A 25,635-nucleotide genomic window follows, 5' to 3' on the forward strand; every position below is an offset into this window, starting at 1 on the left:
CTCTCTAAATGATCCAGTTAACACAATTACATTCCTACAGTTGTCCAGATTACAAAAACCCTCAGAACTATTCTCTCTTCCTTCCTCATCCTACTCAAAACTTTTCAGTCATGTGCCAAACTATGCCATGTCTTTGCTTTCACTGTTCCCAATATTTTAAATACCTTTCTCTTTTTATCTCAAAAACCCCTACTTACTTTTCAAGATGGAGCAAACTTATTCAACTTCTGAAACTATGTCTCTTGACTCTAGGTGCATTCAGTTGCTCCTTTCCATGTACAAGCATCTAACACATGTTATATGTTATACAGTATTTATTTGCTGCTGGTTCTCCAAATAGACTAGGGATTCCTTAAGGATACCAATCATGATTTAGTTGTCTTTGTATCAAAACCAAGACAAAAAATATGGAACTCAGAAAATGTGTCAAACACATGAATTTTACAAATCAATAAACATGAAATTATTTCATGATTTTACCTTTTTTTTTTCTGGTACTGTTTTGGTGCTTGCTTTGGATTGATACTACAATCACTTCAAATTTTGCACCATAACTATAAAGTTAAAAGAAAACTTGTTGACTCAACTATGAGGGTTTTTAAAGTAACAAGTTTAAAAAAAATCTAAGGGTGCCTACTAACAAATCAAAAATTTCATATTAATTATGAAAAAATATGTAATTATTCATAACACAGATCCCTGAGGAACAACTGAACAGCTGTTAAAAGATCTGGCACATCACTATGCCAGCCCGAGTTTAAATGACCTACATGTGAAGGGCTACATATCCAATTACTAATCCTCCCTCAGCTACTCTTTGCCCTGATATGGTGGCAGCTGAAAAAAGATGCCCTACTAACAAATCAAAAATGGATCCAATGCTCAATTAAGAGATCTTTTAGATTTGAGAGGAGGACTTAACAGAGTGACCCACAACAATGCTACAGCTGACATGTTTTTAAAGAAATATTTGAGAGTTTAAAGCAAAGGAAATGTCATTTTTTTGTGATTAAATTTAGATACATTTCAATTCTTATAGAAAACTCAAATCCTGAATTTAATTTTTATTCACTGAAACCTTTAAAGATGTTCAGATATGTTTTCAAATATCAAGAATAATTTACTTCAGTCCTGCCGGTGTGGCTCAGTGGTTGAGCATCAACCCAGGAACCAGGAGGTCATGCTTTGATTCCAGGTCAGGGCACATGCAAGGTTGTGGGCTGGTCTCCAGTAGGGTGCGTGCAGGAGGCAGCCGATCAATGATTCTCTCATCATTGATGTTCTCTCTCTTCCTCTCTGAATTCAATAAAAATATATATTTTAAAAAAGAATAATTTACTTCAGAATTGTTTTCATACTGATAGCAGTCTCCTATTCCTTTAAAACTTTATTCGTATCTTCAAATTCTGCAATAATCACTTGTTAAAAGTAGGAGAAAAAAAAATAAATAAATAAACAGAAAACAACAATCCATTGGATTACGTTTTAGTTTTCTCTCAGTTGACTTGGTTTATATTTAGCAAAAAGATTACATAAGGTCAAGTATTATAAACAATGAAATGTCACCTGATGTTTTGCGAAACACCATAGGAAAAATAACTCAAGGAATGAATGGAGAGTAAGGTTTACAACTGTAAGCAAGAAAAACGGCTTCAACATTCTAGTTTCAAATGCATCTTATTGGGAATTTGACTTTTAACATTTTATTTTCCATTTGAATTGTGTAAAATATATGATACTGATAACCGTGTTCTGTATGAATTATAACAAATTTAGGCAAGAGATGCTTTCCTCTCATCTCCAACACAGACGAATTAAGAGCCCTTCTTAATAATTAAGAGTCACTGTTTCGTATTTTTAATTTTTAAGAGCAGGAATGTCTCAAGCACCCCTGCCCCATCATCCCCACAGGAATATATGCATGAATACATGCCCGTAGGTACACACGTGCTTTTAAAGGGAAAAACCGACATCACTGTAACTACCTCCCACTCCCCAAACCCTAACTCCTGACCCCGCCCCACATAAACTCCCCTCTCCACCCCACCCCCGCCCGGGTTCGCCCACTGCGGGTCCGGAGTTGGCGCAGTTACATGACGTCAGACGTAACCGCCGAAGCCGCCTACGCGTGGCTGCCATCGCTGCCTCTGGGAGTTGAAGTTTCAGAAGAAGGACTCATGAGCGGTACCAAGACCATTCCAGAAGGGCTTTCTGCGCCGTGCTCTCAGGCTCCCCGAAAACCCCTCAGCTCGGTAAGTCCCCTGGAACTGAGGCTCGCGCCCGCCTACCCTTTGGTTTCCTCCGGCCACAAAAAGGGCGCTCAGCCAACGCCGCCCTGGCTTAGCAATGAGGGCTTCCGGGAAAGACGGAAGCGGGGTTGTGGAAGTGGCGGCCGGGACCCAGGTCCCGAAGGAAGTGACGTCAGGGAGAGCGCGTCTCCGCGGCCCTCCAAGCAGCTCCCTGACTGGGTGGTTTCAGCTGAGTCCCGCCTCTGGAGTGCGTCCGCCGGCGCGTGGCCTAGCGGGGAGAGGCGCTGCCTTCCGCCGCGGGTCTCCTGCTGTGGATACCTATTTGGGGGTCGGGATCCGGTCCCTAGTTTGCGAAGAGAGTGAGTTTCCAAAGACCGAAGGGAGAGGGAAATCTGCAGCCGGAAGGGCCGGGAAACTAGCCACGGTTTTGCCACGTGGTGCCTAGAGACCGCGGGCAAGTCGCTTTACCTCTTGAACCCTCGCCTCATTTCTCCAACGAGAGGCCGACGTGGCCGAGCGCTCTTGAGTCGTAGGGGCCTCCGTGCAAGTTGCTGCAGGGGCTTTTAGGCCCCATCACGGGGAGCTCAGGACGATTTTAAGAAGAACGAGGTGCTACCTGATTACACGGAAATATTTTAAGTGTTAGAATTGGGGCATTTTTGTAAAGATAAGAGGATAGCAGCAGATGGTTTTCTCTCTTTCTGTTTTTTAAATCCCCCCTCTCTCCCCATCCCAGCCCACCTCCCCGCCCAGGGGGCCTGACAGTTGAACCCAGCGCTGTTGCTTCTGCAGATTTGGCCGGCGCGTTTTAAAAAGGGCATTCCTTCCCTCTCGCCGTCAGATCAGTTGATTCCATTCTGCAGTTATTTCAGCGTTCGTTTGGATCTTTCTGGAAGGGAGTCTGTCACAATTTATGAAGACTTTACTAGTGTTTTAGCCCAATCAATAAAATCCATGAAAGTTTTTTCTTGTTTTCTTTAACTTTTCTTTGGCCACTCACTCCCCGCCCCCCCCCCCCCAAATGTGTTCTTCCTGTCCAAAAATGTATCAAAACGCGGAAATAAAGGAAATAATGAAACACTTTATTATGTATTCATCCCACATCAAATGGCCTTAGTCATATTTATACAGTTCTTAGTTTTATAAGACCACCTGATAACCTATTTCTGTGACTATTTTTTTTTTAAATTCTATGCTAAATAGAATTTCACACCAATATTTCTGTAATTGCTACAAAATACCCTTCTTAAGTATTCGTGGCGCATGGTTGGATGAATGAAAATGCCCTGGGAGAGGGTCACTGCATGCCATGTAAAGGAGGAATGCAAAACTCTGCCACGGAGCTTATGAACTGGACAAAACCAAAATAAGAAAGCAAGCAAACCTAGTAGACATCACACATGTACTTTGCTTAATATGTAATCTGAACAAGCTAGTACATAAGGAACTGCTTATTGTAGGTATAGAGAGTGGGAAACGGTACATGTCCTTGTATGTACAGTGTGCTGTAAACAATAATATGTAGGATCTCAAGCTAACATTTTTGTTGTATCTAACTCATTCAATTTTTTTTTTAATTCACTTACCACAGGGCATTTTCTTAATTGGGAAGAGCTTTAAAAATGATAATGCTGTTGACTAGTGTATGATCTTGTGATGTATTTGACAGGGTGTTTAAAAATGTTACTATGCAATGATAGGCCAAGTTAAATTTAACTCATACTTCTTACATAGGAAAGGCAAAAGCTCCCCCTGGTGTCCCTGAGCTGTAAAATGTTGCTATAAATTGCTTTTTAAAATGTTCATATTATAGAGCCAATCAACACTTGCAGTTTTTTAATATAATAGAGAACTAGAAAAAAACTATGCCAATCGTAATAGAAAAAGTCTCTCTTAAAATATTACTGTTTCATGAAGAGAGTAATTTGTTTCCTGTGAATTTTAATTGTGCTTTTAAGTTTGTATGTTTAGCTTAATGGACAGGTTTAACTTATGCTTTCTCCACCCTACACTGTTTTGGATACATGCATTGCTGACTTTAATGTAGTATCTATGGAAAGGAAGTAAAATAAAAGTGATCCTGGGGATCACAATATTTATTTTAAAATTTTCTCCTAATGTTTTCAGGCTTATTGAGTTTCCTCTGTCTCTGTTCTTAAATTGAATGCTTACTTTATTTTTTCAGCTTTTTAAAAATTATTAATGAATATACTCAAGGTTATACATTTATCTCTACCTTTTTGCTTCTCTTTTTCATTCTATAATTCAGGTCTTTTAACTGCTCTGACATATATATATGTATATACATATATACATGTGTGTATATATATATATATGTGTGTGTGTGTGTATATATATATATATATATATATATATATACACACACACATACACACACACACACACACTGATCTCTGAACGCATAATAATCTGGCCACTCAGTGTGTGTGTGTGTGTGTGTGTGTGTGTGTGTGTGTGTATGTATTAGAGGCCCGGTGCATGAATTCGTTGCATGGGTGGGGTCCGGCCAGCCTGGCCAGGGGGAGGGAACATGGGTGGTTGGTCTGCTTGCCTGCTGGTCGAACTCCTGGTTGAGGGGACAATTTGCATATTAGCCTTTTATTATATAGGATATACACTGAGTGGCCAGATTATTATGCGTTCAGAGATCATAATAATCTGGCCACACACATATATATATACACACACACACACACACACACACTGGTATATTTCATTCTGTATATCTGAACTCTGATTCAGATGATCAGGATGTCTTCTAATTCATCAGTTACCTCTTGGGCTACAGGCAATCTGGAGTTTATTTCATTTGTTGAAATTTTTATATCTTCACTCGCTGGTTTCCACATGGGTTCTTTTTCATGTATTCTTATTTCATGTATTCTTTTGTGCCTGCTTTTGTGTCCCAATTTCCTGTTTTGTTTTTATGGTTCTTACTCCTTATAGTCTCTGAAAGATTCCAACCACTTATTTTAAAGTAATTTTCATAATACCCTATTATTCACAGTTTATATAGAATGAATTTATCTCCTGATTGTTGATTTTGTTGTTTCTATTTTTACCTTTTCTTTTTGTAATTTTGCTTTGCAGACTAATCTTGAATGGAATTAGCATCTCCTCTCTGCACACCCACTGTCTACTACTGATTTTGTGGTTGCTCCCACTCATGGCCCTGTTCAGTGCTTCAGTCCACAGTAGTTTGTGTAGGTGATTCAGAATTCTATTCATGTAGTGTCATAAGTTCATATATCACCTCAGTGGCTTGGCCCAGAGGCTGTTTCTGCTTCCTTCAAGTTTCCCTCAAGTACTCAGCTTCTTTATTGATTTTTTTTTTTTTTTTTTTTACAGAGAGGAAGGGAGAGGGATAGAGAGCTAGAAACATCGATGAGAGAGAAACATTGATCAGCCGCCTCCTGCACACCCCCCACAGGGGATGTGCCCGCAACCAAGGTACATGCCCTTGACCGGAATCGAACCCGGGACCCTTCAGTCCGCAGGCTGACGCTCTTATCCACTGAGCCAAACCGGTTTCGGCCTCAGCTTCTTGTAAGCAAGTCTAATTTTACCCGTTTTCAGCCTTTTTTCATGAAGAAGCCCACAATAGGTTAAGGGTTCATCTTAAACAGTCTCCCATCTCTCCCACCTTCTGTCTTGGGTTATTATTATTCTCCCTACTTTAAATCTAGGGAAACTTACAATTGCCTTTGCACAGCAGACCCACAGCAACTATTCTAGTTCTTGTTTGGTTCTTGTTTTGGCTATACCTTTTTTGTTTTTCCCTTTTTATCTTTTATTTAGTATTGTCGTGTATTTCAAGACTGGGAGGGTGCCTCAAAACATGAACTTTTGGCTATCATCTCTAGCAAGTCCTAATTTTTTTTTATTGGGTAGCATATGAATAAAGCTGTTTTCCCTCCTTTCAGTGACACAAATCTCAGCCCTCCAACAGCAGGGTTGAAGCGGCGTAGCTCTTTTACGTTCTCTGAAAAATCCTTATTTTCTAAATAAGATTTTGGCTTCCTGGAAAATAGAGTTAGAACTGTGTTTGAATCTTAACCCTATTACTTCATTTATCTATTCGTCCAACAAGTATTTTGAGGACCCACTTTGTGCTAAATTTGTTCTAGCTGCCTTGTTTCTTAGGAATTATTTAGTAGTTTTGTAATTTGGGGCAAGTTATTTAACCTCAACTGTGCCTTCTTTCTTTATATAGTAGGCATAACACTGTCTACCTCAGAAGGTTGGTTTTAAGGATTAAATTAGATACTTTTTAAATTAAGCACTGTAAGAATTGTTTGCTATTTTCATTATTTTAAAAAATCCTTTGTAATAATACCATAGTCACTCATTTACTTATTTCACCAATCTACACTAATAAAAGAGAAAGATGCAAATTGACCGTACCTTTGCAATGCCCACTAGCCAATCAGGAATGAGTATGCAAATTAACCCAACAAAGATGGTGGGTTAATTTGCATACACAGATGCCGACTGCCCCAGCCACTCCAGGCCTCTGGGCAGCGTGGGAAGGCAGAAAAGCAGCTTTGGGCTGGAGCGAAGGCAGTGCCGGCAGCCAGGGGAAGGAAGGCCCATTCTTGCACGAATCTTCGTGCATCGGGCCTCTAGTATATAATAAACAGTTTTGTGCCAGGCACCGTGTTAGTACTGGCAATATAATGTTGGGCAAAAGTAGACGTCATCCCTACCCATATGGAGTTTTCCTTGTAGAGTCAAATTTGAGTTGTCATATCTAGCAGGTGTGCCTGTAAACTAAGGTTGCTGTTTGGTTAGTGGTTTAAGGAAAACTTGTGAACTCTTACTTGGATTACTAGATGATTCTTTTACCGTTTTAGTAATTTTGTGACCTAGTAAAATACCAGGGTTTTTGATGTAGCTCCCAAAGCACATCTTAAAATGTCTTATCTCTCAGTCAAAATTTGGTAAACTTTCCAAGTTTGCTTGGTTATCCTTGTATGTCCATTATAACATTGTACTTTTAAAGAAAGCAAGAACCATATAACAAAACTACTGCTTAAATTATGTTCTGCAAAGGTTTTGTCCTTTCATTATCTGAGTTGTGTGGATTTTTCTTTTAGATGTTACCGTCTCTGCACGGACTTCTTAGCTATTTCTATAAGTAGGAGAAATCATATAATTTTCTTTAAGGCTATTAGAACATTTGTAAGCTTAATGCTTAGTCTTTGGTAGGGATAAATAATAAATACATTTTTAAGCTTTGGTGTTAAAAATCTGTTAAAGAGAAATCTCAGTATTTTTAGCTTTTTTCCCTAATGTGAAGGGAAGTTCAGTTCTGGTAAATAGACATAAAGGTTTAGGTGGCTAAATCTAAATAAAGATGTTTGAGATGGCCCTAAGCATTCTACAACTGATTTCAGAATCAACTTAAATATTTTGTTTTTTAACCATGACTAAAGTGGAATATTTATAATTATATTTTGATAATGAAATATATGGAGGTGGGACAACCAGATTTGTTTTCTGCACTATCCAAACTACACATATCTATAGCATATCTTTTGTAAAAAACTAATTATGAGTGTATATCCCCAGTCCTTGTTAGGGTGTGTGCGGGAGGCAGCCAGTCTATGTGTCACATTACTGTTTCTCTCTCTCTTCCTCTACCCCCTCCTTCCCTTTCACTCTTTAAAAATCACTGGAAAAATATCCTTGGATGAGGATTAACAAAAAATATTTTTTAAGTGCTTAGTATTTTTATATTATAAAACAATATATTCTCATTATATAAAATTTAGAAAATGCAGAATATCATGGGTAAGAATCATTTTTGTGTGTATGCTTTTTAAAACAAAATTGGATAAAATGTATGTATTTCTTGTTTTGATTTTCTTATCTAACATAACCATTTTTCTTTATCACTAAATAATTTTGGGAAACATTATTTTCATTGGCTATTTAGTATTCCCAGCTGCTGTCATGGATAAGCTATAATTTATGTAATCCCTTTTGCTGACATTCAAGTAGTTTCTAATTTTTCATTGTTGAAAACAACACTGCAGTATATACAAACCACTATTTTGATTTCCGTGGTTTCCATTAGCTGTAATCAACCAGTCTAAAAATATTAAATGGAAAGCTCCAGAATTAAATAATTCATAAGTTTGAAATTGCACAGTTCTGAGTAGTGAGATGAAATCTAAGGCCATCCCACTCCATTCCACTCGGGATGTGAATCATCCCTTTGTCCAACATATCCATGTTGTATACTCTGCCCAACTGTTAGTCACTTAGCCATCTCAGTTATCAGAGAGAGAAACCATATTTACATAACTTTTATTATGCTACATTGTAATAATTGTTCTATTTTATTGTTAACCTCACTATATAAAATGTTAATATAAGTATAATATAAACATACTTATAAATGTAAATTAATTTTAATATTTTTACAATGATTATAATATTTATAAATTAAACTTTATTATATGTTTGTTTAGGAAAAACCATAGTACTAGTAAATATAGGGTTCAATATTATCCACCTTTTTGGGCATCCACTGGGGATCTTAGAATGTATCCACTGAAGATAAAGGGGGGGGACTACTGCATACTCTTTTGCATTAATTTTGTGTATATTTCTGATTCATTTACAGGAATTTATTCTAAGGAAGTAAATTACTGAGTGAAGGGTATCAGTATTTTAAAGCTCTTGAAACGTAAATCTGTGTTGCCTTCTGGAAAAATTGTGCCATGAAAGCACCCCATTTCATTACATGGTCTTTGTCAGTAAATAACATTTAATTGTATAAATTTTCATTTTTAAAAAAATCCTTGGGTGAGGGAATGTTTATTGATTTTTTAGAGAGCGAGGAAGAGATAGATAGATAGATAGATAGATAGATAGATAGATGAGAGAGAGAGAGAGAGAGAGAGAGAGAGAGAGAGAGAGAGAGACATTGATTGGTTGCCTCTTGTACACTGACTGGGATAGAACCCACAACCTAGGTACATGGGTATGTTCCCTGACCAGAATTGAACCTGCAGCCTTTGAGTGTACGGGATGATGCTTCAACCAACTGAGCCATCCAGCCAGGGCTAAATTTTTATTTTTATTCATTTCTGAAATGGTTTAATTTTAATCACATCTCTTGGTCATTTGGTGTTTACTTTAGTGTGTGTGAATCATCTATGTTAAAGTTGCTTTTCAATTTTTCAGAGGCATCAAATAATGTCATCTGAAATGGTGCCAGCAATTGTTGAGACTTCTAATGTTGAAAGGAAGCAAGACTTAAGTGAAGATCAAAAGGAAAGTCAGAAGCCAAGATTAGATGAAGAGTTTGAACCAATATCTAAACGACAAATGAAAAAGCTAATAAAACAGAAACAATGGGAAGAACAACGAGAACTCCGCAAGTATGGTTCAAAATGCATTCTACCCCTATTCAAAAATATAGAATGTTGGGCCTTTCATGGTCCTTTGACTCATTAAAAGTGATTGTGTTAATTAAAATTGGGACTATGCATATTGTTAGCTAACACTGTGAATTGGCTGTTAAAACTATGTTTTGAATTTTTTTTTAGCAGTGTTTATGAATTTACACTGCACACTTTTTCTCACCCAAAATCTATTGTGAGTAGCAGCACAATTTCTGAAATAACCAACTTAGGAAAGGGATATAATTAGCATCCATGTCCTAGATAGGGAATAAAAATAACCTCCTCAGAAAGATCAAATTTAGGCCTAATATTTATTTTTCTAGAAGAACTATTGCAGGTTTTGAGAACAGTTAGGTTGAAGCTGTTATTAAACGCATAGGCAAAATTAGGTTTACAGTTGTGAGTATACGAAACAGTTTATTCTTGTATTACTATTTGTTGTGTTTTTTTGTATTACAGTTGTAAACCTACTTTTGCTCACCCCTGTATAATGCCAAAAGTTACTGAGAGAAAATAAACTATAGTTGATGCTGATTAGAGAAAAAAAGTATATGAGATTTTTTTCACTATTTTACTTTGCTTTTTATATAAATGTTGCTTGAAAATCATGTAGGGGAAGAATGAAACAAGTGAAACATATCACAACCCTCAAATTAAGTATTTGTAAAGTTTTCTTACTATAATACTAGAGGCCTGGTGCATGAAATTTGTGCATGGGGGGATTCCCTCAGCTCAGCCTGCACCCTCTCCAATCAGGGACATCCCTCTCGCAATCTGGGACTGCTGGCTCCTAACTGCTCACCTGCCTGCCTACCTGATCTCCCCTAACCACTCTTCCTGCCTGCCTGATCACCCTTAACTGCCTCTTCCTGCCTGCCTGATTGTCCCTAACTACCCCTGCTGTCCTTATTGCCCCCAACAGCTCTCCCCTGCCGGCCTGATCACCCCCAACTGGCCATCCTCTGTTGGCCTGATTGCCCCTAACCCCCTGCCGGCCTGATCTCGCCCCCAACTGCCCTCCCTTGCCGGCGTGATCATCCCTAACTGCCTCTGCCTCGGCCCCCACTACCATGGCTTTGTCTGGAAGTAATTCAGACATCCGGAAGATGGCCGGTCAACCCAGTCTAATTAGCATATTACCCTTTTATTAGTATAGACTAGAGGCCCGGTGCACATAGACTAGAAATTCGTGCATGGAGTGGGGTTGTCCCTCAGCCCAGCCTGCACCCTCTCCAATCTGGGACATCCCTCTCACAATCCAGGACTGCTGGCTCCCAACTGCTCGCCTGCCTACCTTCCTGATTGCCCCTAACAGCTTCTGCCTGCCAGCCTCATCACCCCCTAACCACTCCACTGCCAGCCTGATTGATGTCTAACTGCTCCCCTGCCAGCCTGTTTGCCCCCAACTTCCCTCCTCTGCCGGCCAGGTCACCCCTAACTGCCCTCCCCTGCAGGGTTGATTGTCTCGAACTGCCCTTCCTTGCAGGGCTGGTCCCTCTCAACTGCCCTCCCTTGCAGGCCTGGTGCCTTCCAACTTCCCTCCCCTGTTGGCCATCTTGTGATGGCCATCTTGTGTCCACATGGGGGCAGCCATATTGTGGGTTGGAGTGATGGTCAATCTGCATATTAATCTTTTATTAGATAGGATAGAGGCCTGATGCATGGGTGGGGGCCAGCTGGTTTGCCCTGAAGGGTGTCCGGATCAGGGTGGGGGTTCCCTTGGGGTGTGGGGTGGCCTGAGGGAGGGGCCTGTGGTGGTTTTCAGGCCAGCCACGCGCCCTGGCGACCCAAGTGGAGGCCCTGGTATCTCGAATTTATTTACCTTCTAAAATTGAAACTTTGTAGCCTGGAGCAGAGCCAAGCCTCCTGCTCGCTCCGTGGCCGGCAGCCATTTCTGTTGGAGTTTATTATCCTTCTATAATTGAAACTTTGTAGCCTTAAGCGAAGGCCTGGGCTGGCCAGGGTGTGTGGAAAGCTTTGCTTCTTCCATTGCCAGGGCAACCCTAGCCTCCTGCTCTTTCCAGCTCCGTGACTGCTGCCATTTCTGTTTGGATTTGTTTACCTTCTATAATTGAAACTTTGTAGCCTTGAATGGAGGCTTAGGCTGGCAAGGGCAGGCAGAAAGCTTGGCTTCCTCCGTTGCCTGGGAAACCCAAGCCTCCCTCCTGCTCTCTGTGGCTGTAGCCATCTTGGTTGGGTTTATTTGCATACTCGCTCAGATTGGCTGGTGGGCGTGGCTGGTGGGTGTAGTGGAGTGATGGTTAATTTGCATATTACTCTTTTATTAGGTAGGACTAGAGACCCGGTGCATGACATTCATGCACTTGGTGGGGGGGAATTCCCTCAGCCTGGCCTGCGCCCTCTCACAGTCCGGGACCCCTTGGGGGATGTCCAACTGCCGACTTAGGCTCACTCTCCATGGTCGGACATCCCCTGAGGGGTCCTTATGCTGCCGCGGCTTCTGGCTGAGCGGCATTCCCCTGGGGGAGCGCACTGACCACCAGGGGTCAGCTCCTGCATTGAGCACCTGCCCCTGGTGGTCAGTGCATGTCATAGCAACCAGTCATTCCACTGTTCTGTTGATTTGCATATTAGCCTTTTATTATATAGGATAGATTATATAGGATAGGGTTGCTTAAATGGGAGGGGGGGAGCCTTTTTCAGCAGGATGAGATGCTCTTGGCAGACAAAAATACATAACCCCTATATCTGGACTGATAGCCAGCCATATGCACTATACTGCCAAACCGGTTATTAAAAAATTGAACTGCTTTCTTACACCTTACACCAAACAGCTGTTGCCCTTAAAACCCCTCCTCAGCCCCCACCTTAGGTTCTGCCTTTGAAGTTCACCCAGATTAGGTTCTGATTGGTTGGTTTCTATGCCAGTCAGCATCAAAAGCTCTGCCTCCTAGGCAGCCATTGGCTCCTCGCAGTTCACCTAGATTTGGTTCTGATTGGTTGGTTTCTATGCCAGTCAGTGTCAAAAGCTCTGCCTCATAGGCAGCCATTGGCTCTTCTGGGAAATCCAGAATGACCCCGCTGACGGCTGCCTTTCTCTCTGGGCCTATCTCCAGGCCTGATCCACAACCTCCACAGCAGCTTCAGATCAAACCCCACCTCTCTCTCTCCAGGCCTCGCCAGCAGCTGTGGAGGCTGTGGATCAGGCCCTGCCTCTCGGCCTGATCCACAGCCACCACAGCAGTGGCGAGGTCGTTACACCTCTGGCCCGGCTCAGGCTGGAGGCTAAGGACCTCACCACGCCCGCCTTGCCCCATCCATCCCCCGCCCGCCTGCCACCAGCCTTGCTGTGATAGAAGCCTGTGGGCCGTGGGGGAGGGACCGAGAGGTGCTCCATGCACTTTCTGGTGACCTGTTATCCGTCTGGTCATTTAGGTCATGACAGCCCTAGGCTATTATTAGTATAGACTAGAGGCCTGGTGCACGAAATTCGTGCTTGGGGGGCGGTGGGGAGGGTGTCCCTCAGCCTTGCCTGCACCCTCTCCAATCTGGGACCCCTCATGGGATAAATGGCAGTCGGACATCCCTCTCACAATCCAGAACTGCTGGCTCCTAACTGCTTGCCTGCCTGCCTGATTGCCCCTATTGCTTCTGCCTGCCAGCCTGATTGTCCCTAACTGCTCCCCTGCTGGCTTGATTGCCCCTAACCACCTCTGCCTCAGCCCGCCCGCACCCAGTACCCAGGATTCCCTCCTCCAGCCGACCACAGGCACCCGCGATCCGGGCTTCCCTCCCTCTGGTCAGCCATAGGCACCCAGGCTGGCTGTAGCCTCAGGGGATGGTGGGCAGGTGGCTTCGCCTGGGCTGCAGCTGCAAGTGCTGGTGCCCGGGACTGCGGGGTGGGTGGCTTCTCCATCTACCAGGCTGTAGCCAGCCGCAGGTGCTGGCGCCTGGACCACAGGGTGGGCGGCTTCTCTGTCTCCCAGGCCACAGCCAGTCGCAGGTGCTGGTGCCTGGGACTGCGGGGTGGGCGGCTTCTCCGTCTACCAGACTAGCCAGCTGCAGGTGCTGGTGCCTGGACCGCAGGCGGGCGGCTTCTCCATTTTCCCTCGGATGCAGTGGGGGCGACTTCTCCGGCTGGCTGTGTCCTGGGATCATAGGGCAGGCGGCTTCTTCATCTCCCGGGCTGCAGCCAGCCTCAGGCACTGGCACCCGGTTTCTTGTCTCCCCCAGGATGTGGGGTGGGCGACTTCTCCAGCTGGCTGTGGCCTGGGATCATGGGGCAGGCGGTTTCTTCATCTCCCAGGCTGCAGCCAGCCTCAGGTACTGGGGCCCGGTTTCTCCATCTCCCCCAGGACGTGGGGCGGGTGGCTTCTCCAGTTGGCTGTAGCCTGAGATCATGGGGCAGGCGGCTTCTCCAGTTGGCTGTAGCCTGAGATCATGGGGCAGGCGGCTTCTTTGTCTCCCGGGCTGCACCTATCCTCAGATGCTGGGACCCAGTTTCTCGGTCTCCCCCAGGATGTGGGGCAGGAGGATGTGAGGCTTCTGAGGCTGGCTGTGGCCTGGGATCACGGGGCAGGTGGCTTCTTGGTCTCTGTGGCTGCAGCCAGCCTCAGGCGCTGGCACCTGACTTCTCCGACCCCCACAGGCCTGGAGCAGCAAGCGGGGGGAGGGGGGGGCTGCTGCCATGTTTTCAGTTTAATTTGCATACTCACTCTGATTGGCTATGGGCATAGCGAAGGTACGGTCAATTTACATGTTTATTATTAGGTAAGATGATACCAATAATAAATAAATTTATAGTTAGGATTTGTGTAAAAAGCATTATACTGTTTTTACAAACCCATTTTCTTCCTTTCTAAAATTTTTAGATGGACTGTATAAAATTGCTGATATTTGACCAATTTTGGTCCACCAAAGTGGCAGTTTCATATGGTTTAGCCTGCTGATTTAAAAAAGTAATTGTTTCTTTCTCTATTTAGAGGAGTCTTGTATGTGAATCTGTAAATAACACCAAAAAGTTATTTCAATACTAATTTTAGACAAAAGAGGAAGGAAAAACGCAAGAGAAAACAATTGGAGCGGCAGTGTCAACTGGAATCAAACTCAGATGGAAATGATAGAAAACGTATTCGAAGAGATGTTGTTCACAGCACACTTCGCCTTATCATTGACTGTAGTTTTGACAGCTTGATGGTATTAAAGGTATGAATCATTGTCAGAAAAACCCTGTGGGTAAACTAGGCTAAATATTTCTTACTTTAATCTGTAGTATCACTTTGATATAAATTTATGTACTAAAATGCATCTTAAATCAAGTTTTTCAAGCTCTGTGTTCCCTAAATTAAACTAGCTAATAAATTCCTCTTATGTATATGTGTGTGTTGACAGGAAAGACAAACACATAAACATGATTAGATTATAAAACTCAGTAACTGCATAGTGATCATAAAGATCTGTGAGTGGTTTTCTTTGTCCTAATCACAATTAAGAAAATAAGAAGTATGATTGTCTTAATAGAATTACTTCTTAATAGTTTGAGAAGCCTGGTTATTTAAACAATGCTAGTGACGAGAACATACTTCTCCGACCCCCACAGGTCCTTTAATTACTTTCCAAGCCATTGGTAAGTTATAAAAATAATAATAGTATGGCTCTAAGAGAATTCTATTTTTGTTTTGCTGACTCTTAAGAAGAGTAAATTTTTTCATGAACTAGCATTTTATTAGTAAGTGGAGACAGAATATGAAATAATGGTTCACTTGCAGAGTGTTGACTTATAGTAATTTTGTTAGTTATGTAAGGAAATTGAATGGAAATTATCAGAAATGACTTGTATTTCAAAAGAAAAAAATGTACCTGTCTAGTTATTTCTTCTTCTTACTCTGTTTCACTAAGATTGTGGAATGGCCATAGATGATTTTGAAAATGGTGCTTTAAAAATTGCACTCTTTTATAGGACATTAAGAAACTTCATAAGCAGATTCAACGATGTTATGCAGAAAATCGACGAGCACTGCATCCTGTGCAGGTACGTTTGAGAGATTTAAAACAGACTCCAATTTCCTTTCTTATATTTCCCTTGGGAAACGGCATAGATAATCCTGACTGCCTTTACAAGAGTCTTAACAGATAATCCTTCTTCGAGAACAAAATGCCTATTTGAAACATGTTTTCTACAAAGATAAAGTAAAATATTTTAAGTTTTTCACATACTTTGTTCTCAGACACACTGCCCAGTTATCATCAGTCTTATCCACACTGACCTGCTCATTTCTGTGTAGTTGAACATCTTCACTGAAGGATGTACGCATATTTTCATACTAGTTTCTTAGCTCTCATTCCTTCTATTCTGGAGAGGAGGGGGAACTGATGTGTGCTGTGTTACCTGTTGGTAGGTTTGTTCTACTTAAAAGATTCTGAGTCACTGATAATTTTGAAAAGTGCTTCCTTAGCTAGAGTGAGGGAGTGCTTTGTGAGACCAGCTGCCTGCTATCAAGAGTTGCCTACTGTTTGAATTCTCAGTGACCTAAAATTAACACTGGCTCACTGAGGTTGAGAACTAGAAATTCTTAACCTTTTGCACTCGGATGTTGAGTGTGACTTGACACGGTTAGCATCGGTAGCAGCTCGAGAAAAAAGCAAGCGAGTGCAAAGGGTTAATATATGTTTGGTTAAACATTTTCTTCTTATCAAGTGATAGTAATTTTATATTTTTACATTTTATATTCTTCCCATCCTTGCTTAGACTTGAAATAATGTCAGGTTTTAGAATCAAAGAATTATGGAGACTTTGGACTGGTAAAAAATAACAGTGGTTGCAAAAGAAAGGGAAGGGAAACTTGACATAGAAATGGGGTGTTTATAGAAAAGTGATCATTAAGGGAAAGACTGATTATGGGTGCTTGAAAAAATGGGATGAAAATGTAGATGAAATAAGGAAGTTATTGTGGTAGAAATTACACAAAATATGTCATTTCTACCACAAATTTATTCTTGTATGTTTAAAGCATGCCACAAATTTATTTTTTTCTAGAATGAAAAAATATTTTTATTTCATTGACAATCAGATTAGTGTATGAGGGAAATAAAATAATTGCACTTTAATAGTCATTTGCTCTCTCTCCTTGCTGATGACTACCAGTTTTACTTGACAAGCCATGGAGGCCAGTTGAAAAAGAACATGGATGAAAATGACAAAGGATGGGTCAACTGGAAGGTAACTACAATAGATTAACTCTCCCATAATTTCAAGTAGTTTTAAGCTTAAAGGTCTACATTTTTAATGCAAATTCTACATAATGTTAATAAATACAGGAGTCACCAGTCTCCAAACCCTGTGTGTCACTGTACCTAAGTTTAAGGGAATAGGGGAAGCTAAAAAGACTGCATTGTCTGTTTGTACTTGCTCTCACTAAATCTCACTTCTATTTTGCCCCCAACTTTAAAACATATTTTTAAAAAGGAAAAATTATAAAGGTGTTTATTCAGCCTCTACCTAGCAAACTGGCGTTGCATTATTTATAAGAGTGAAGTCACTCTAAAATTTGAAAATGTACTTGCATTGTTGCTTCTAAATCTGTACTTTCCTATGTCCACATGTGGCTATTGAATTCTTGAAATGTGACTGGTCTAAATTGAGTTGTGCTATAAATGTGAAATATATATTGGATTTCAAAGATTTAGTACCTATCCCCCCAAAAAGACTGTAAAATATTTCCTTGAAATTTTAAAAAAGATTATATGTTGAAATGATAACATTTTGGGTATATTGTATTGAATGCAATGTATTAGTAAAATTAATTTCACTTCTTTTCACTTTTTTTTTAATGTGGCCACAGGAAGATTTAAAATTACATATGTGGCGCACATCTTTTATAGGACTAAGCCATTCTCAGTTATTTGCAAAATTGACTAATAGATTGGCTTTAGTACCAATTCATGAGGAATCCTATTCTATTCAGAGAAGTACTGGGTTATTCTTGTATTTTTTCTTTCTCAAAGCCAGTTCTCACCGTGACAAACTTTTCCTCTTACACTCTCTAATCCCGTAATGACTGCATTTATTTTATTAATAGCCTATAGTGTAAAACATTTTTAAAGGCTTTTTAAGTTTTAAGTATAATATATTTACCAAGTTTTATGATCTGTCCTATTTTCCTGAGAAATAATGTAATCAGTTAGAGAAGGCATACTTTCAGTTATTTTGTGGCTTGTTAAATTTATTATTTATACCTACCAGCTTTCCAGAAAAACGTAAGTTCACTGGTCTTTAATTTCAAGTCCCTCTTGGGGCCCTTATTAAGTACAGGACACAAATTTATAATATAACATTTTCAGAAAGGTGGTTATACACGAAATTCGTGCACTCAGGGGGGGGGGGTCCCTCAGCCGGCCTGCACCTTCTCGCAGTCCAGGAGCCCTCAGGGGGTTGTCCGACTGATGGCTTAGGCCCATTCCCCGTGGGCCTATGCCAGCAGTCGGACATCCTTAACACTGCCAGGGAGGCAGGAGGGCTCCAGGGTGTGTCCGGCCCATCTCGCTCAGTCCCCATCAGCTGGACCCCAGTAGCAAGCTAACCTACCATTTGGAGCATCTGCCCCCTGTTGGTCAGTGCACGTTATAGCGACTGGTTGACCGGTTGACTCTCTGCCCCCAATGGTCAGTGCATGTCATAGAGAGCAGTTGAGTGGCCTTAGCATATCATTAGCATATTACGCTTTGATTAGTTGAATGGATGACCAGATGGACACTTAGCATATTAGGCTTTTATTATATAGGCTAGGTCCGTGGTTGGCAAACTGTGGCTCGCGAGCCACATGCGGTTCTTTGGCCCTTTGAGTGTGGCTCTTCCACAAAATACCACGGCCTGGGCAAGTCTATTTTGAAGAAGTGGCATTAGAAGAAGTTTAAGTTTAAAAAATTTGGCTCTCAAAAGAAATTTCAATCATTGTACTGTTGATATTTGGCTCTGTTGACTAATGAGTTTGCCGACCACTGGGCTAGGTTATACATTTTAGGTGAGACAAGTCCTGCTTTATTTTTTATTTCCTTAAAATAAAGGTTGAATGTCACTGGTTGAATGTCATCTGAATCTGATGATGTATTTTCTTTTTTTTTTTTTTAATACATTTTCTTGATTTTTTTTTTTACAGAGAGGAAGGGAGAGGGATAGAGAGCTAGAAACATCGATGAGAGAGAAACATGAATCAGCTGCCTCCTGCCCACCCCCTACTGGGGATGTGCCCACAACCAAGGTACATGCCCTTGACCAGAATCGAACCTGGGACCCTTGAGTCCACAGGCTGACGCTCTATCCATTGAGCCAAACCGGTTAGGGCTGATGTATTTTCTTTCATTCTATCAATGTAGTTTGCAAAATTCTGACTGCCAACTGTTGTTCAGTTTTGTACCTCTGACCTAACAGTTTTGATGGAGATGATTTTATATGTGTATCTTTGTAGAAATGGATGCATGGACTTTATTAAATCTACAAGCCACTTTCTTTTGATGATTTCATATAGACAGAGAAGAAATAATTGGAGAAAGCCAGGAAATAATGTGAGCAAATATATGACAAAATGCTTTTGTTTTGTTGGAGCAGAGATAAACTTAGAAAGGGTTGGTTAGTGCCACATTCAGGAAAGAGTTACAAAGTTAAGGAATTTCATTTTTATCCTCCAGATGAAAATAAAACATGGAAAGTAGTGTTTTTAGAAAATGAGTCTACCATTAGTGTGTGGAAGTAAATTGGAGGGATCTGAGGCTAAAGACAGGGAAATAGCATCAGGAGGCCACTTAAATAATTGAGGTGTGAGGTGAGAAGTTTAAATAGTAGGTTATAAATAATGCATTGCAACTTCTTTCAGACTTCTTTTCATATGATTTACTTCCTTTCAAATTGATTAGCCAATTTTCACAAAATCCTATTAATTAATCACATCTGTCCCCATGTGTCTTAAAGGATATCCACATTAAACCAGAACACTATATTGAATTCATAAAGAAAGAAGATCTGATTTATCTTACATCAGATTCACCTAATATACTGAAGGAATTAGATGAATCAAAGGCTTATGTGATTGGAGGATTAGTAGATCACAACCATCAAAAGGTACTAAGTTTTGTGTTTTTTTTTTGCTTTTGCCTGTACTTAAAATTGATATGTCAATTTTCTTAAAAGTAACAATAACACATTTTGATAGTAGCAATAATACTGGTGATAGCTGATCTCTACTGAGTGCCAGCTATATTTCAATCACCTTTCTGGCTAAGCAAAATATTTCACATACAAGATGGGGCAAATGTAGGTTTACAGTTATTCAAATGGAAAGTAATACAATAATTAATAAATAATAATATAAGAATAAACTGTGTTTCACATACTCACAACTGTAAACCTACTTTTGCACCCCCCACCCCATATATTACTATGTTTAATCCTCACTATAAACCAGTGAGGTCAGTGCTGATATTTTCTGCATTTTAAAGCTGAGGACATGGAAGCCTAAAGAAAATAAGTCTAAAATCAATAGAAGTAGGTAGTAAAGCAGATATTTGAAATCCGGCAAATTGTTCTGGAGCCCAGATGCCTTCAACAATATGCTGTATTGATAGAAGATGCTGCTGGTAATCAATTTCTAGGCCACTGGTAAAATTTATAACAAAACTGATCATTTATATTTTAAATATGTGATTTTCATGACTCTTTCTATTCTCTTATATTTCTACTTTTATTCTCTTATATTTCTACTTTTGTCTCTACCTCCTCATCCTCATTTGAATGAAAAATTACAGAAGTAGACTTTCTAACAGAATATATCATTTTGTACTTTGCCAGCCTCTTAACATGCTAAATTCAACCCAACTAAAGAAAAAGCATGTTTACTAAGTGTCTGAGGAAATATTGTCAGCAGAAGAATGCAAATTCAGTGTTCTTATGTAGCACCACTGTGCAGTAGAACTTTTTCTAATGTTGGAAATACTTTTATCATTCTATCCATTGTGGTAGTCCTGTGGCTATAGAACACATGAAATGTCTATAGTATAATTGAGAACAGAATTTTTTAAAAATTGAAAATCAGTTTAAACTTAAATAGTCACTTGTGGCTCTAATTGGACAGTGCATCTCTATAGCATCAGAGGGAATTTTATCAGAATGACCTTTAGCCTTTTTATTATTTTCTTAGTGGAAATATTCTATTTTCTTACTTATATAAAACCAAATTTTTATCTTTCATGTTGTATGTGTTCTTGAACTAAAACACTTTTGTTTTCAAAAGCATCTGCCTCAGTCATTATTATTTGTCCCTAAAATATGCAAACTACTGGTTGAGAAATTTAGTTTTTCCTTCTCTGTACTGTCTTTTGGTTATTTCAGTTCTGGTTAGACCCAGGCTTTAAGGATTTTAATTTTGAAAAGAAAGAAAATTCATATTCAATATTCTTTTAATTGACAGAAGGGAAAAATTAAATTTATAGGCAATTAAAATTTTTTTTCAATTCAGTTTTTTATAGAATTTGTTTTGGTTATTTGTGCCTCCTAGTGTTATGTAAATGAAACATAATTTTATCTGTATGTCTTTTGTATTCATGGAAAGAGTGATGGTGCTTCTCTAAGAGTTCTGATTGAGTATTTTAAACTTTAAGAGAAAGGTGAAAAGGTATTTGAATCAGGAGGCATGGACCAAGTTTTTCCTATGGTTCTGCCCCTGAGGAGCTTTGTGGCAGAGCAGGGAACATGTCTTTGGTTTCCTCACTTGTAAACATTCTGACTATCTTTATTGTCAAGATAATATTTCCAAATTAGCAGTCAAACACAGACACACACAAACACACACACTTCAGATAATGTTCTCTGAACTGAAGTCTTTCTTAAAAATTATTTATCTGTCATAGACTTTAAGTTAAAGTAATTTAATGTTCTAGTCCAAGTTATAGTGTCTTTGTTTTAGGGACTCACATATAAACAAGCATCAGATCATGGAATTGATCATGCACAGCTACCCCTTGGAAATTTTGTGAAGATGAATAGTAGAAAAGTTTTGGCAATTAATCATGGTAAGCTATAAGGAGATAAACTGAAAATGTACCTGAGTGAACATTATGAAAAATAACATTACATTTATGTTTTGGAAAAATATAAAATATATACCTTGCTGGAAACAAAATTATAAAATGTAATGATTTATAATTTGTTTGAATATAGAAATAACACATGCATATTTTATAAAATTTTGAAGATATAGAAAAACATAAAAATAAATAAGCTATAATTTCACTACCCGGAGATACTTGGTATTAACTTTTTGGTGTGTTTCCTTTTGCAGTTCCTTTCCTATGCATATATAATATTATTTATAATATAATTGGATTCTTACTCTATTACATGAAATATTATAAATCTGGGTGTTTCCCTCATTTATAATTATATTTTTCTGTGTCATTAAATTATTGTTAATGGCTATATAATATTTCATCATCTGAATATATAATAATAAACCATTCTTCTGTTAATGATTTTTTTGGTTACTATTGTAAATAACAATGTAAAGGACATTCTTAGACATTTGTCTGGAGTTTTGTTTAGTAGAGATCTTTGTTGATACACAACTGTTTATTGGGCTCTTTTTATGTGCTAAGAACTTTATAGTAGACTCTAGGTAGTTATATAAATGAATTTACTGATTCCAGGACTGAGCTTCTAAGACCTTTGATAGGTTGTGGAAATTACTTTTCCATGAAGTAATCCAAATTGACCCTTCAACAATGTATTAATGTGAGAGTAATTTGGAGACAGTATTAAATTTTATTAAATGTGAAACAAAAAGCAGGCAAGATGTTCCCTAGAGTGGGTGGTGCTATATAGGACAATAGAAGAAATTTAGATTAATCCTAACCTTTTTTTTTCTAGTTTTATGTTAGCACATAAAGGATAAAGAAGTAAGCACATAAAGGACAAAGAATAGGAAGGAAGCAAAAAGATTCTCTTGATTATTACTGACAAGGAATAATGGTAAACTTCTAAGTGCTTAAGAATAGAATTGAGGAAAAGCTAAAGAACAGGCTTGAGAGCTTTGGGGCAAATTGGTTCTGAGAGCCAATAGGGAAAGAAAGTGATAAGAACAAAGTAGAAATTATTAGGACATTGTAGCACTCTTAACACAAAGGCAATGCATTTTAAAATATAGTATGCAACATTGTGATGAACTTGGCTAAGAAATATATAGAGTTTGTCTTTGTTTCAGTGTTTGAGATTATTCTGGAATACCTGGAAACAAGAGACTGGCAAGAAGCATTTTTTACTGTCTTACCTCAAAGGAAAGGAGCTGTTCCCACAGACAAAACCTGTGAAAGTTCTTTGCATGACAAGACATCTGCCAGGGTTGAAGGTGGATTGGACAGTGATTCCAGTGAGGAAGAAACTAGCAGAAATGAACTAGATTCACCACATGAAGAAGAAAAGCAGGATAAAGAAAATAGCACTGAATCTACAGTGCACTCTACACCATAAAAATGTCATCTGGGTTTTTTTGTGTGTGTGCGTTTTTTTTTATTTTTTTGGTTAAGGAAAAACTAGGAGAAAGTGAAGTGCTTCATAGAATATTCAAATTGGAAGAAAATTTTATTTTTTCTTATTTTTGTTGTGAATGTTATAGCGTGGATAAACTTATAGAGTGGATAAAAAGTCCTTGTAAGAAAGTACTTTTTGTTTTTGCATAAGATTTAAAAAAGATATAATTTTAAAAAATAGTTTTCTAAGCCTCAAATAAGTTTTTTTGAGGATTTTTACTTTAATAAAAGTAAGTTGTATACTGAGTTGTATTATTCAGAATGTGCCTTCTGACACTTTAGTTTTATTATTTTATGTTTATATCAATGTCTTTCTGATTTATTGCCTATTTGTGGAGGCAGATATTCACAGATCTCCTGTAAGTGCACCATTTTTAGTATGGGAGGTTACCTTGTATTTGCAACTTTTATATTTAATTTAATTACTTCAAGGGAATATAGTGATTTTAGGAAAAAGTATCCGATTGATAAACTCAACAATTTATTTCTTTTGTACTATGGACTTGTCTCTATTTCTGCCTTTTGGTGGTTCTAATGTAGTCACTGAAGAGTTAATCTAATATATTTTTATTTTTATTTTATTTTTTAATATATTTTTAAAATTCAAACAATGGTGATAAATTATTTTGATTACAAACTTAATTTTTCAGGCTAGACTATATTAAAAGGCTGTTGAAGGATCAATTTTATCTTAAAAAGAAATAGCTCTCAGCAACTATCTTTTCATTTCATATAAACTTTTATTTTAAAAAATTAGTTGGTTTTTAAAGTAAATAAATTTATATGTGCATCTGTATACTATCATATAAGCAAGCTAATGTAAATATATATTTCTGTAACTAATATAAGCATGTATGAAAATATTCATATACTGTATGTACATGTTTGTCCACATCATGTATGATTCTCATTTAACGATAAACAAGATTGAGTTGCCATATATGTGTATTTGTGTGAATGGTTGTGTTCAACAATACTAAGGAATTTGAATTTCATAAAGTGCAAAATCTATAACTAAACATTTGTATAAGGACATTGGCAAGGGAATAAGGGGCTAAATGAGATGTTTTAGTTTCCTACCAGGAACTGTAAAGCAGTTATGTTTAAAGTAAGCAATTGTTCTTTGTCACAGCTATAGTAAGATTTCAGACGCCTTTATTGAGGATAAATTAAGTTTCTGTTCTTTTTACATACCAGCATCTTAAATTATATACACATTTGATAGAAAGTTTATTGGGTTTAGTATAGATGTTCTCTGTCTCTTGTTTTTTGTTGCTTTATTCTTTTTTTTTATTAAATATATTTTATTGATTGTTTACAGAGAGGAAGGGAGAAGGATAGAGAGTTAGAAACATAGATGAGAGAGAAACATCGATCAGCTGCCTCCTGCACACTCCCTACTGGGGATGTGCCCGCAACCAAGGTACATGCCCTTGACCGGAATCAAACCTGAGTCCGCAGGCTGATGCTGTATCCACTGAGCCAAACTGGTTAGGGCATGCTTTATTCTTAGTAATCTATTATAGTTACCCATTTAAACTAAGGTCTGTGAGCAAGGTACATAAATACCAAGTCCCTACAATTCTAGAAGAACAAACTTATGTCTTAAGTTGTATTTTTCAAAGGTTTAGGTTTTTCTGAGTAAATAGGGTTTAGTAGCATGAAATACTATACCTTTTACTTAAATTGTTCCATAAGGAATAGGCACAGTTTAATTTTGAAAGGTGGGGAAAATCATTACAGGCACTATGTACATAGCTTATTTTTTCTAACTAAAACAGTTCTATATTTCTTAGGACTACCGTAACAAATTAATACAAGTTGGGTGGCTTAAAACAAAAGAAATTTATTATCTTACAGTGGAGGCTAATAGTCCAAAATCAAGGTGTTGGTAGCATCTTGTTCCTTCCAAAGCTATAGTGAAGAATTATTTCTAGTCCTTCCTAGCTTTGGTGGTTGTCAGCAATCTCTGGTGTTCTTGGCTTGCAGCTGTGTCACTCCAATTTCTGCTTTGTCATCACATGACCTTTCACTTGTCTCCTGTCTCCTGTGCCTGTGTCTGTGTCCCTCTTCTTACAAGAATACCTATCATTGGATTTGGTTTCACCCTAATCCAGTATGACCTCATCCTAACTTGATTACATCTACAAAGCCCCTAAGGTTTCATCCACAAGTACTAGATAGTATGATTTGAACACATCTTTCAGGTGGACACAATTCTATCTACTACAAGTCCATATCTTATTTAGGCTGCTGATGACAAGAAGATGAAGATTACAATTAGAAATAATTTCTGAGGTATTTAAACTTTTTTTTAAGTAATAGTAATCTTTTTTCTTTTTTAAAAATTTAATAAATCTTTATTGTTCAGATTATTACAATTGTTCCTCTTTTTTCCCCCATAGCTCCCCTCCACC

The 25,635-nt window shown here is 38.7% G+C and overlaps 1 protein-coding gene across 3 annotated transcripts; it reads left to right on the top strand.

The window, feature by feature from the left end:
• The first annotated feature begins 2,131 nt into the window (after positions 1 to 2,131).
• Positions 2,132 to 24,156, top strand: TRMT10A (tRNA methyltransferase 10A). Of its 3 annotated transcripts, none has more exons than XM_008156665.3 (8): positions 2,132 to 2,252; positions 9,465 to 9,661; positions 14,689 to 14,851; positions 15,606 to 15,677; positions 16,791 to 16,865; positions 19,611 to 19,760; positions 21,601 to 21,706; positions 22,894 to 24,156. In XM_008156665.3, exons 1-8 carry the CDS (start codon positions 2,178 to 2,180, stop codon positions 23,157 to 23,159), a joined length of 1,104 nt encoding a protein of 367 aa, XP_008154887.3. In that variant the 5' UTR covers positions 2,132 to 2,177; the 3' UTR covers positions 23,160 to 24,156. The 3 variants fall into 3 exon arrangements, with proteins under 3 accessions (XP_008154887.3, XP_054583153.1, XP_054583145.1); XM_054727170.1 differs by lacking the exon at positions 2,132 to 2,252 and adding an exon at positions 2,494 to 2,608; XM_054727178.1 differs by lacking the exon at positions 21,601 to 21,706 and having other exon boundaries at positions 22,894 to 23,167.
• Positions 24,157 to 25,635: the final 1,479 nt, after the last annotated feature.

Source organism: Eptesicus fuscus, chromosome 2, assembly GCF_027574615.1.
Source record: "Eptesicus fuscus isolate TK198812 chromosome 2, DD_ASM_mEF_20220401, whole genome shotgun sequence".
Classification (NCBI taxonomy): Eukaryota; Metazoa; Chordata; class Mammalia; order Chiroptera; family Vespertilionidae; genus Eptesicus; species Eptesicus fuscus.

Coding starts and splice junctions, on each gene's coding strand:
- TRMT10A (XM_008156665.3), top strand. CDS start 2,178: ATGAGCGGTACCAAGACCATTCCAGAAGGGCTTTCTGCGCCGTGCTCT. Junction 19,761..21,600: donor TAGATCACAACCATCAAAAG/GTACTAAGTTTT, acceptor TCTTTGTTTTAG/GGACTCACATATAAACAAGC. Junction 21,707..22,893: donor AGTTTTGGCAATTAATCATG/GTAAGCTATAAG, acceptor TCTTTGTTTCAG/TGTTTGAGATTATTCTGGAA.